The sequence below is a fragment of the Hyla sarda genome, chromosome 2, assembly GCF_029499605.1.
Source record: "Hyla sarda isolate aHylSar1 chromosome 2, aHylSar1.hap1, whole genome shotgun sequence".
Lineage (NCBI taxonomy): Eukaryota > Metazoa > Chordata > Amphibia > Anura > Hylidae > Hyla > Hyla sarda.
This window is the reverse complement of record NC_079190.1, coordinates 445,381,603-445,395,517: the sequence shown is the minus strand read 5'-3', so window position 1 is coordinate 445,395,517 and position 13,915 is coordinate 445,381,603. Positions and strand designations below refer to the sequence as shown.

Here is a 13,915-nt window from a genome sequence, read left to right as displayed (position 1 = left end):
CCCAACACACACACATATTTCCTGTGTTACACTTGGGTCTCTCTTCTAAAAGAAACAGACTGAACATAAATATTCCTCCATAAAGCTAGCTGATCCAACACACTATAATGGGTACTCCGGTGGAATTTTTTTTTTATTATCAACTTTTTTTTATTATCAACTGGTGCCAGAAAGTTAAATTTGTACATTACTTCTATTAAAAAAAATATTTATCCTTCCAGTACTTATTAGCTGCTATATACTACAGATAAAGTTTTTTTCTTTTTGGATTTCTTTTTTTTTTTCTGTCCACAGTGTTCTCTGTTGACACCCCTTAGATGAGCGATCATCAAGCTGTAAAATAAATCTTTCTACCAATAGTAAATTAGTCTTAGGGATGTTAATACTTTTTGAAGGCAATGTTTACAGGACAGGGAAATGAAGGGATTTAACTATGATTTATTAGAGCAGCACTGAATAAGGCATGTGCCAGAAATATCCTGACGATATTATATTCTGCAGAATAGCTACATTTATTAATGCAGTTTACTCTAAAGAAGGAAGCACCTGTTGCACGTGGCCTTTCATGTTCCATCTCTGTAGTATTGGAATTATTTTGTGTTGCTTGCCTTGGCTAGTTTTCAGTTGCAAAATAGATGAGATGTTTAAAAGAGACATGAATTTTTTACACATTTTAAATTAAATCATTAGATTTCTCGAGCTCAATGCAATTTTATAAGGGCCTGCAGTAAGTGCTCTTGGCAGTTCTTTCGATGTCCCAGTAGGGGGCTGATTGCTAACTAAGACTTGATTATTGGAGGAATGATTGCTTCATAGACTACTACTGGGAAATCAAAGTATGTGCCCAAAACAAAAGAGCATGAAGGTGAGATGTCACCCAGATTGTATTAATTTGTAACAGTCTCTATTGTTTATGTTTGGCTTACAGAACCACCTTCGGCTCCAAGAAATGTCAATTTTATCTTGAATGAAACAGCTCTGCATCTGGAGTGGAGTCCACCGTTTGACACCGGAGGCAGGAAGGACCTCATCTACAATGTTATTTGCAAGAAATGCGGGTCAGACCCCAACCAATGTGAACTTTGCGGTGGGGGGATTCGCTTTGTTCCTCGACACTCAGGATTGGTTAATTGTTCCGTCACGATCCTGGACTTTTTATCCCATGTCAACTACACTTTTGATATTGAAGTAGTCAACGGGGTTTCGGAACTCAGCCTCTCTGCCAGGCAATACACTTCCATCACCATCACCACAGATCAAGAAGGTAGGTTTAACTTCTCAAGATTATTTCTTGAAGTAAATTGGTGAAAAACAAAAAATATACTAAAAATTGGAGAGCGGATATTATCCGCTCTCCAATTTTTAGTATATTTTTTGTTTTTCATTGTTTTATTCGGAGTGGTTTTTGAACCGACTGAAACGGATTGCAGCGGACAATGATCCACATGGGATGATGCAATAAAGATGATTCAAGAGTGTGAGTGGTTTGAAAAAGAATCGCTCACCAAGTGTAAGTCAGTTTTCACACTATTCATAGCCTAGAGTCATTGTTTGGTGAAAATTTCTTGGGACCGCTCCCAAAAGGATTTTTTTTCTGTGTTCTTTAATTTTGAAGTAAATTGGGAAATGTACTTTTCAACAACAGCTATTTTATGGGCACCGTCTCTAAATGTGTAGAGATATCGTGGCTACTAAAAGTTTTATGTATCATGAGGAATATATAATGTACTGTATATTTATATTTGCTTTTGTTGAAACCCCCTCAAAACACAAGGGGGCACTCCCTCCCTTTTGAGAAAAATTTTTTTTAGTCTCCAGGGGAGAGAAGACTCTTTACTATAAGAACTGTGAATTTGTGAAACAGTCTACCTTTAGGAACTGGTAACAGCAGGAACAGTTGAGAACTTCAAAAGAGGCTTAGATAAATTTTTGGAGCAAAATAACAATGTGTGTGTAGAAATAGAATATTATATCCTCTCCCCTTTATTCACCCATACCTCTTCCATTCACCTTCTTGGTTGAACTTGATGGACATGTGTTTTCCACCGTACTAGCCATGTAACTATGTAACAATATATATTTAAGTAAAAAATACAGTAAAATGCAATTGTCACATAGAAGTATTTGTACCCTTTATAGTTCTACATATGAATCTAGATCTGGAATAGGTGGACTTGATTTACCAACTATGTAACCTGTAAAGGATGGTAGAACTGATTTGTCAAGTTTCCGTTGATTCCTATGGCAGAAAAGGATAATCTTAAAAAAGTTTTTACTTATTTGTTGCCACATTTACAGTACACATGGTGGTCAATTATGTTGAGTTTTGTGCACCTGTATATAAGAAGGACATGGCTGAACTGGTGAGAGTGCTGAGGAGGACGACAAAGATAATTGATGACATGGGAGGATTACAGGACCAAGACAGGTTATCAAGCTCAGGGTTATTTAGTTTGGAGAAAATAAGTCTTAGGGGCGATCGGATCACAATGTATAAATATATGAATGGACAGCACAGAGATCTAGTGATATTCTTATATCTAGGCCGATAACCATGACAAGGGGGCATCCTCTATGTCTAAAGAAAAGGAGGTTTCACCATCATTACAGACAGAGATTCTTTACTGTAAGAGTGGTGACACTATGGAACTCTCTGCCACATGATGTTGTGATGTCTGACTCAATAAACCGGTTCAAGGGGGGCCTGGATGTTTTTCTGGAAAAATATAATATTACAGATTATGGATACTAGATTTATGGGGATAGAACGTTGATCCAGGGATTTTTTTCTGATCAACATATTGGGGTCGGGAAGGAATTTTTCCTCTGTCATGGGGCAATTGGTGTAAGCCTCATGGTGGGTTTTGCCTTTCTCTGGATCAACTCAGTAGGGTGTTACATTGACCTCAACGAACTGTTGTCTGTTTTCCAACCTTACAAACTATGTTACTATGTATTATTATTTTCTATTGTATTTTTGTAGATTGTATATTTACTGATCAGAGGAAATGTTGGCCCAGATTTATCAATCTTTCTGATAGTAAAACTGTCCGGTGTCAGCTAAAAATACTCACACTCACTACTCAACAAAATTCTATGTGGAAACCTCATCCTAACACAAGATGGTAATCTCTCTTACTGAGCAAGAGAAAAGTATTCACGTATAGAAAAGTATTCAACCCCCTAATAAAATCATCAGATGCGTCTAGTTCAGCTAAGTATTGTTTGAGCCAGTCCTTGTTATTGCAATACCCAGTATGCCACTGGAGTAGACTGTGGAAAGCTGAAAACTGTGTAAAGTGTCAATTCAGACAAAACTTTTTTTTTTTTGTTATGGGGTTCAATACTTTTGCTGGGTAATGTAAAAGAACACAGATTCTTTACTCATTACAGTGACAAAATGATATACTATACAGCTGCCTACACTTATTAAAAAAAAAATCCTCAACAGTTATTAACAGCATAGAAACGCATCCTCCGATGTGATAGCTTCTTATGTGATGCAAATAAGATTTATTTCAATAGAGAACACTGAGCTCAGACCATAAATTTACATTTGGCAGAAAGTGAATATTAAATAACACAGGAACTCAAGGTCCTGCAATTGTGGAAATGGCTAAAGAAATTCTATGCATGTACAATACTAAGACATGTGAATAAAATATGATAGTATTGGGAACGTGCATTACGTTTAACCCCTTAAGGACAGAGGGTTTTTCCGTTTTTGCATTTTCGTTTTTTCCTCCTTGCCTTTAAAAAATCAAAACTCTTTCAATTTTGCACCTAAAAATCCATATGATGGCTTCATTTTTTTGCGCCACCAATTCAGTCATTTTTCCCAAAACTCTACGGCGAAACAGAAAAAAAAATCATTGTGAGTCAAAATTGAAAAAAAACTTTTGGGGGCTTCCGTTTCTACGTAGTAAATTTTTCGGTAAAAATGACACCTTATCTTTATTCTGTAGGTCCATACGATTAAAATGATACCCTACTTATATAGGTTTGATTTTGTCGTACTTCTGGAAAAAATCATAACTACATGCAGGAAAATTAATACGTTTAAAATTGTCATCTTCTGACCCCTATAACTTTTTTATTTTTCAGTGTATGGGGCAGTATGAGGGCTAATTTTTTGCACCGTGACCTGAAGTTTTTAGCGGTACCATTTTTGCATTAATAGGACTTATTGATCGCTTTTTATTCATTTTTTCATGATATAAAAGTGACCAAAAATGCACTATTTTGGACTTTGGAATTTTTTTGCTTGTACGCCATTGACCGTGCTGTTTAATTAAGGATATATTTTTTGTAATTCGGACACTTCCGCACGCGGCGATACCATATATGTTTATTGTTATTCAAACTTTTAATAGGGAAGGGGTTAAATGATCTTTATTCCCTTTTTTTTTTCCACTTTTTTTTTGCAGTGTTATAGGTCCCATAGGGACCTATAACACTGCACACACTGATCTTCATCATTTATCACTGGTTTCTCATAGGAAACCAGTGATTGATGATTCTGCCGCTTGACTGCTCATGCCTGGATCTCAGGCACTGAGCTGTCATTCGGCGATCGGACAGCGAGGAGGCAGGTAGGGACCCTCCTGCTGTCCTGTAAGCTGTTCGGGATGCCGCAATTTCGCCACGGCTATCCCAAACAGCTCCCTGAGCTAATCGGCATGCTTTCACTTTCACTTTAGACGTGGCGTTCAACTTTGAACGCCGCGTCTAAAGGGTTAATAGCGTGTGGCACCGCGATCAATGCCGCGCGCTATTAGCCACTAGTCCCGGCTGTTGTTAGAGGCTGGGCCCGAACCGCTATGACGCGGGGGCAACGCCGTGGCCCCACGTTATAGATTGGGAGCGGACACCTGACGTACCGGTACGTCATGTGTCCTTAAGGAGTTAAGGTTGCCAAGTTTTGCCAAGTCAGAATCAAAAATAGCAATCATACTGCCAACTTATATCTATTGAAGGCAAGTTTTCCATTTATAAAACCATTTTAGATTTATTTTTTTTTATCTCTTCGTAAGCTGTTGTTTCCTTTACTGTAATTTCCTTGTCCCTTGTGGATAATTGGGCTTCATTTGTACATAGTGGCAATGTCACAGTCTGCCGGTCTACTTTGTGCTTAAGAAGTGCAGCTATTTGGCCAGGAGTGACTGGGTAAGGGCTAATTACTTGTGGTGCCCAACGGTGCCCCATCACTGCTGACTCAGCTCTATCCGCTACTAATAGTCTGTGCTGCATAGTATAAACAGAACACTGGAATTCCATTTGGACAAAACTCTGACTAAAAACCCTATATACATAACCTATACACATAGACATACATGAAACAAAGATTAAAAAACTAAAACTAAGAAAATTAATTTCATTAAGAATTTAGTCACATAGCGAAGATTTATCAAAACCTGTGCAGAGGAAACATTGACCAGTTGCCCATAGCAGCCAATCAGATCACTTCTTTCATTTTGAAAAAGGCCTCTGAAAAATGAAAGACGCTGTCTGATTGGTTGCTATGGGCAACTGGTCAACTTTTGCTCTGGACAGGTTTTGATAAATCTACTCCAAAGTCCAGAAACAGCACTACTTCCGCCCTCAAGTTGTGTGGTAATGCCTAGATTTCATTGAAGTGAATGGAACCAAGATGCAATCCCACACACAACCTGAGGACAGGTGTGGTGCTGTTTTTGGAAGAATTATTATTACTATTATTATTATTATTTATTTATTTATTTATTTTTATTTTTTTGCATAACCCCTTTAAAGCTTCTTGAAGGTTGAAACCTTCATCAGATTTCCAAAAACTAATGTCTATATTTTTGGTAATACCACAAGCAACCTGAGGACAGGCATGACACTGTTTTTGGAAGAAAGTAGCTTTGTATTCTCTTTTAAAAAACTGGATAACCCCTTTAAAGTTTATGGGCAAAAGTGTCAAATACAGATTGGCCCACTGTAATAGCCCACAGGTTGTGAACCCACTGTGCCAAAAGTGGCAGCTGGCCAGGCAGGTAGATGGTATTGTCAGACACAGGAGAGTTTACAAGGTGTTTATTAGCAGAACAGGTACAATGACAACAGCTAGCCAAGATGGCTATAGGTGCAGGCTGGCTGGAACAAGCTGCTAGCAGACAGGAATCATGGTCAATAGTCCAAGTTCATTAACAGGAGAGACAGGTCAGGTTCCAGGAGATGAGACAGAGGCAAAGTAGACAAGCAGGATCAGGAACACAGGTTTAGCAGACAGATGTAGACCTTAGCAGTACTGAATATACAGCCTTGCTGAGGCCTGGAACAGCAGGTGTAGCAAACTTATATTTGCAGTGCCTGGCTGGGATTGGAGGAGGATCCATTAGGGAGTGCACACTGGCTCTATAAAACTCAGACAGTGCTTGCCCGCGACCCCTAGTAGACAGAGCAGAAACTGCAGCAAGAGACACATCAGAGCAGGAAGACCAGGAAATACAGCAGACACATGGCACATAGAATGTCACCCGATGCTGGTAAGAACCAGGGCACACAGTATGCTAGTGGTGGCCAACCAGCAGTGTTACACCCACCTGACTATGAAGAGTAAAAAAAAAAACTGAGTTGAATAATGGACCCCGACTGTTTGTGGGCCACCACAAATTTTGAGAAAAAGCTGGGATATGATTTGACTTTAAAGTTTCTCTGTCATTTGGAAACAGATATGGTCCATTATGTTATAAGTCCATGGGGCCATCTAGTGCAACTGGGCAATGATCCCAGTAAGCCAGGAGTGAAGCACACTGAGACCCTGACTGATCAAAACTTTCAAACAAGTCATGTCATTTTAACAGTAATGAATCAAGAATACAAGCAAATATAAAAGACACTTTCCTCTTTCTCCTCTTACCAGCCTGCTTTCCTACCCCCCCCCCCCCCCCCAATCCAAAAAGAAAAAGAAAAAAAACTTATCATTCACTTTGAAAATCAGCTAACTGAAGTTTAAGGTACATGCTGCTCATTGAAGTCTATGAAGAGAGGAGGGGAAGGATGAGGGTGTGGAGGGGAAGCAGAGAGACCTTAGAGACACTGACAAAATTTCTAGTGAATGTAACATCTCATTCATTGCTTGATGCACAGCTCACATTGCTCAGTACTGCTCCATAATGTCCTTCATGCTGCTTCTGATTTTAAAAGTATGCTATAGATATGTAGGGAAGCAGTATCTTCTATATCTTCTCTGTTGTGTGCATGGGAAACATCAAAGTGGCTAGTCTTTACCCACCCGCTCAGGGACAACTGAAAATTAGAGATGAAGCCTGCTGAGGAAAGATCTGGTGGAAGTACTGTATACTAGTTATATAATGTTCAGAAATAGACCTACTCTGCATGTACACACGCTACAATTTATCCTAAAAAAAAGTTACCTGAAATGATAAATAGTCTTTAAGTGTCACCTTATCCCAGTCATGTTTCTATCATTTAGTAGATTCACAACTGCACATATCAGAGTATTTCAGCTTTCTGCCACACTGCAGGATCAGGCTTTGAGCGTGTTTGAGTGTCATAATCCAATCCTGCAGATCGCAATGTGGAAAGATGACTGCAGTGCCATCAAAAGCAACACGTAAATTAATGGGCTTCTATTACACAGACCACAGAGACCTGTTCTTATAATTTAGAACGTATGAGGCAGAAAGTTCTTTAGGCCACTGTATGCCCCTGGGTGAGGTGTTACTGCACTGCACCCCATAGTTATGCCTTTGGGCCATCAGATGCAATATATGTTGCGTTAAATATTCACTGTCAGAAGCAAAAACTTTTTATATGTCATACATCTTGGTAAAACATTAAAGGGGTACTCCGGTGAAATTATTATTTTTTTTTTTAAATCAACTGGTGCCAGAAAGTCAAACAGATTTGTAAATTACTTCTATTAAAAAAAAAATCTTAATCCTTCCTGTGCTTATTAGCTGCTGAACACTACAGCAGAAATTATTTTCTTTTTGAAACACAGAACTGTCTGCTGACATCATGAGCACAGTGCTCTCTGCTGACATCTCTGTCCATTTTACTAACTGTCCAGAACAGCATATGTTTGCTATGGGGATTTCCTTTTACCCTGGACAGTTCTTAAAATGGACAGAGATGTCAGCAGAGAGCACTGTGCTTGTGATGTCAACTGACAGCTCTGCGTTTCTAACGGAAAATAATTTCCACTGTAGTATACAGCAGCTAATAAGTACAGGAAGGATTAAGATTTTTTAATAAGAGTAGTTTACAAATCTTTTTAACTTTCTGGCACCATTTGATTTAAAAAAAAACTTTTTCACTGGAGTACCCCTTTAAGGTCCCTTTCACACTGCTGTTGTGACCTGGCAGGCAGTGGATGTCAGGAAAGGAGGGGAAAATAGTGGTAAAAAAATGAATGCATGCAACATCTTTTTTTCCCGCTACTCCCGCTAAAAATTCAATGGCACCCAACGGACCCCATTATAGTCAATGGGATCTATTGGGACCCATTGCTGCCCGTTGTGTTCCGTCTCCATAACGGACATTAAAGGCTTTTTCCAAGGATTCTATCCATGTCTTTTATTGAAGTATTTCCATGTCAATGCTTTTAAAGTGACTAAATAAAGGTGATGTTTCTTCCTCACTGGCATCATCCCTTTTCTTCTACCTTAACTTGGAGGACTTTCTTGCCGTGCGGTCAACTGGTGAGCTGACTATTTGTTGCTGTGCAGATTTGTAAATTACTACTATTTAAAAATCTTAATCCTTCCAGTACTTATCATCTTTTGTATGCTACACAGGAAGTTATTTTCTTTTTGAATTTATTTTCTGTCTGACCCCAGTGCTCTCTGCTGACACCTCTGTCCATGTCAGGAACTGTCCAGAGCAGGATAGGTTTGCTATGGGGATTTGCTCCTGCTCTGGAAAGTTCCTGACATGGACAGAGGTGTCAACAGAGAGCACTGTGGTCAGACAGAAAAGAAATTCAAAAAGAAAAGAACTTCCTGTGTAGCATACAAAAGATAAGCACTGGAATTAGGATTAAGATTTTTAAATGGAAGTAATTAACAAATCTGTTCAACTTTCTGGCACCAGTTGATTAAAAAAATGTTTTTCACCAGAGTACCCCTTTAAAGGAAAAAAAAAGAGCACCTAAAGGCTGTTTTCGGACAGGGCACAACTGCAGTGTGAAAGTAGCTTAAAGGGTTTATCCAGGGGAAAATATTTTTTTATATATATCAACTGGCTCCAGAAAGTTAAACAGATTTGTAAATTACTTCTATTAAAAAATCTTTATCCTTCCAATAATTATCAGCTGCTGAAGTTGAGTTGTTCTTTTTGTCTAAGTGCTCTCTGATGACACCTGTCTCGGGAACTGTCCAGAGTAAAAGCAAATCCCCATAGCAAACCTATTCTACTCTGTGCAGTTCCAGAGACAAGCAGAGATGTCAGCAGAGAGCACTGTTGCCAGACCGAAAAGAACAACTCAACTTTAGCAGCTGATAATTATTGGAAGGATTAAAAAATGTTAATAGAAATAATTTACAAATCTGTTTAACTTTCTGGAGCCAGTTGATATAACAAAAAAAAAAAAAAAAAAAAAAAAAAACTTTTTCCTTGAATACCCCTTTAACTTTTGTAATATAGATAAAAAATTATCTCCCTTTTATAGAAGTCATGGCTTATGAAAAAGACAGCTAGGGGTCCCCATACCTTCAAAAACATAATGCTGTCTGGCTGCAGCAGCATCTTTGTTCCAGCTGAAGCAGAGGCTGGGGCAATATCCAGTAAGTAAGGGCTCCTCTCTCCTCTGTGCTCACTCCTGTCCTGTCTATCTGGGTCCTGTCAAAAAAAAAAAAAAAAAAAAAAAAGAGAGGCAATGAATACAGAGCAGCCTTCAGTGATTGGATGAAGAGACCCAGTACAGCACAGCAGATTTAGGGAGAAACACTTATGGTGAGTGAGAGCTCAGTGCTTGCCTCGGACACACCCCTTCCTGAGCAGTGGATGTCAGAATGAGTGAGAAGCAAAACAGAGGGATTTGTGAACCAAATACAGACGTTAGAAACAAAAATAGACATGTAAAGCATCTAGTGAGTAACATATATAAGCATTATTATTTTTTTCTGTGATATGACACGTAAGTCTCCAAACTATGGCCCTCCAGTTGTTGCAAAACTACAACCCCCAGCATGCCCGGATAGCCAACGGCTGTCCAGGCATGCTGGGAGTTGTAGTTTTGCAACAGCTGGAGGGCCACAGTTTGGAGACCACTGCATTAAAGGGGTTATCCAGGAAAAAAATTTTTTCTAAATATCAACTGCCTCTAGAAAGTTAAACAGATTTGTAAATTAGTATCCGTGAAGAGAAATGAAAATATCGGCACTCACCAATGTGGCTGCAGGGTCTTCTTTATTGAGACATACTCACAGATTCGTAAATTACTTCTATTAAAAAGTCTTAATCATTTCAGTACTTATGAACTTCTGAAGTTGAGCTGTTCTTTTCTATCTAAGTGCTCTCTGATGACACGTGTCTTGGGAACCGCCCAGTTTAGAAGAGGTTTGCTATGGGGATTTGCTTCCAAACTGGGCGGTTCCCAAGACACGTGTCAAAAGAGAGCACTTAGACAGAAAAGAACAACTCAACTTCAGAAGCTCATAAGTACTGAAAGGATTAAGATTTTTTAATAGAAGTAATTTACAAATCTGTTTAACTTTCTGGAGCCAGTTGATATATAAAAAAAAAGTTTTTTCCTTGATAACCCCTTTAAATTACGGTTATAAGGTTTCTAATAAAACGGGCTCAAGCAGACGCTCTTTGTGTTCCACACTCCGTTTGACTAAGTGACGCTAAATAAAGTGAAGTCCCCATTTTAAATAACAATTCAGACCGATATGTTTTTCCCGTGCCTGCCTCAGGGAATACGCTCATATTTTCTGTTGTTGTAAATGAAGGTTAGTCTCTGCACCAGTGCAGCATGGCGAGGTACATTGAAAATGCAATAACATGAAGGCAGTCACACTAGTAATCATTTCTTTGCTGTTTTTGGCATTTGTTGCCAGCTCTAAGCTCATAGTTTCACGTAGACTTTAGCAATTTTGCGGCTGACTCTCGGAAAGTTATATACTGTTAACCATTTCACACCCTGAGCCACTAGACATTAGACACTTGGCACTGCCTGCGGAGGATCTTGGATGACCGGCATTTCTATTATTAGATAAACTGTGAATGAGAGACATGTCCGGCATACATGAAACTCCTATTAATAAATCTCCAGTTCGAAAATTGCTTCCTAAAAATAATCTTGCAAATTTAAACTTCAAGTTTAGCTTTTTTTTTTTTTATTATTATTATTTTTTTTTTACTTCATCCTATTGGCTATACTAATATGTCTTGCACAGAAAGAGTTTTTTTGCATAAATATTAGTAATTATTTGAACTCATTAACAGGCCGGGCACCCTTTAAAGTAAGGCAGCCGTATGACGTTCTATCAAAGATAAACTGGAGTGTGAAATTGTGCCCACAAAAGTGGTGTCTAGATGAAAAAGAGCCCCGCTCCCCTGACTCTACATAAGCAGGTTTTAACATGTTTCAGAAAAGTGTTACATAATCTGCTTTGCTTTGGATGAATGGTTAAGTATAACTCCAACTATCTGTTTTTAAAGCATATCACTGAAACAAATAATGCTTCTAAATGTTACTCACCAGGTCATGTGGGTTCTTTACATGTCTTGTTTATGTGCCTAGCTTCTTTATTCTGCTGCTCACTCATTCTGACTTCCACTGCTCAGGAAGGGGTGTGTCCGAGGCAAGCACTGAGTCCGCCCTCACTCGTCATGCATTCCCTTCCTCCCTGAATATGCTGTGCTGAGTTTCTTTATCCAATCACTGCAGGCTGCTCTGTAACCTGACAGGGGTCTGATAGGACAGGAGTGAGCACAGAGAAGTGCTAGCCCCGACCTCACTTCCTGAAATTTAATGACAGGATTGCTGATTTGTGTCATTGACCGTGAGTGCTTGACTGCCGATAACAGCTAGAGATGAATGAATCGAATCTGTCGAAGATGAATTAATTCCGAGTTTCATGAAAAATTAGATTCAGACCAAATCTGAACTTCGACTTGATTCTAAATAACAAATTCCTTTTTAGCGACACCCCTGCGATCCTCCTGTATAATGTATTGATGCAAGCTGTTTTCTCCTGCGCTCGCATCTTTGCAATAGATAGGGCGATCGCATCAGGTGTCAGATGCAATCTGTCTATTAATGCAGGTGTGCTCCATGTCGGGAGCAGTAGTACCTGCAGTTAAGGACAGATCACAGCAGGTATCACTCCTGGCACTCAATGCAATCGTCCTATCTAGATGCAAGAAAGCCACCCACATCTATACATTAAACAGGGCGATCGCAGCGGGTGTCAGGAGTGACACCCGGGGAGATCTGTCTATTAGCACAGGTACTGCTACTCCCATCATGGAACAGTCTGTTCCAAGTTGGGAGTAGTAGTACTACCTAAAAAATGTAAAAGCAAATAGACAGAAAAAAGTGAAACACACACACACACACTTTATTAAACACATTTTTAAAATACATTAGTAATAAAAATTCTCCGAGGATTTATTCGGATCAAATCTATTTATTTATTTTTTAATTTGCCAAATCGGCCGAATCAAATTTTTCAAAAATTCACTCATCTCTAATAACAGCCGTGCCTCATGTTCTATGAAGCATGTGCAGAACTTGTGCTTGCTTCACAGACATGAAACACTCCAAGGAATACATACCTCGTGCATTAAGGACCAGACAGCCAGGGTGTACAGGTTAAAGGGAACCAGTCATGAGATTTTACTGTATATAACACTTGGCAATGCATTATATATAGTAAAATCTGTATCCTCACCATCCCCGGGGGATGTTTTTGCCCCCAGAGATGGTGAAGATGTGAAGTTATAAAGTCCCTCCCTGGCTGCCCCAAAAGTAGTCCCTTACCAGCACCCATCACTCCCCGCTTCTCCGGCCGTGGCCCCACCTTGTCGGTTTGATTCACGGCGCGCGTCATTGAGCAGACGGAGCAGAGCGGTGACGCAAGTGATCATTAACATATGTAAAATACTTTTTTCCCCCATGAAAGTTTTCCAAAGCCCTTAACTCTGTTTATCTAAAGCAGTGTTTTCCAAACAGTATGCCTCCATTTGTTTCAAAACTGCAATATCCAGCATGCCCGGGCAGCCTAAGACTGTCCAGGCAAGTTGAGAGTCGTAGTTTTGCAACAGCTGGAGGCACACTGTTTGAAAAACACTGGTTTTAGGAGAAGCAAGGAATAGGGAACACTGCAACAACAACAAAAAATATTAAATAAATAGGTAAATATTAGATATTAAATATTAGATGTTAAAATTTGATGCGTTGTCCCACCAAGCCTGACTGTTGACTCTGCTACATCAGTATAGTGATAAGCTTTTCTCCATCTGTCTGTCTGTCAAGCTAATAGAATCTTCTCCCAGTAACGGGGTCCCTTTACTTTACTTTACTTCACCAAATTTTTGTCATTATCTGATAAGGTTTTACCTGTTATGAGGTTTGCATTTCATGTACTGTAATCTTTCTAGAGATATTACAAAAGAACCCACTTGTATCTGTAGCTGTGTTACTATATTGAGAGTTCTTCTGCCTTCATACTTTTATGTTCTATAGGGAGCAAGACCGGATCTTATATTAATTTTAGTCACAAAAGCGTTCCGGTCCACATTACTGGCGGCCACGGTCTGGATCTGGACCGCGGGCCGCAAGTTGAGTACCCCTGGCCTAGGTCTTATTTTCGGGGTAGGGCTTATATTGCAGCCCACCCCGATAATCCAGCTAGGGCTTATTTTCGGGGTAGGGTGTATTTTCGGGGAAACAGGGTAGTATTGTCTATCTTCGGAA

The 13,915-nt window shown here is 39.4% G+C and overlaps 1 protein-coding gene across 2 annotated transcripts in view; it reads left to right on the top strand.

Moving 5' to 3' along the window:
- EPHA6 (EPH receptor A6) overlaps positions 1–13,915 on the top strand; it is a 1,030,110-nt gene that overhangs the window by 511,607 nt on the left and 504,588 nt on the right. For both annotated transcript variants that reach the window (XM_056559324.1, XM_056559326.1), the window contains exon 5: positions 929–1,264. In XM_056559324.1, the coding sequence (XP_056415299.1) occupies positions 929–1,264 (336 nt within the window). The remainder of the gene's footprint in view (positions 1–928; positions 1,265–13,915) is intronic.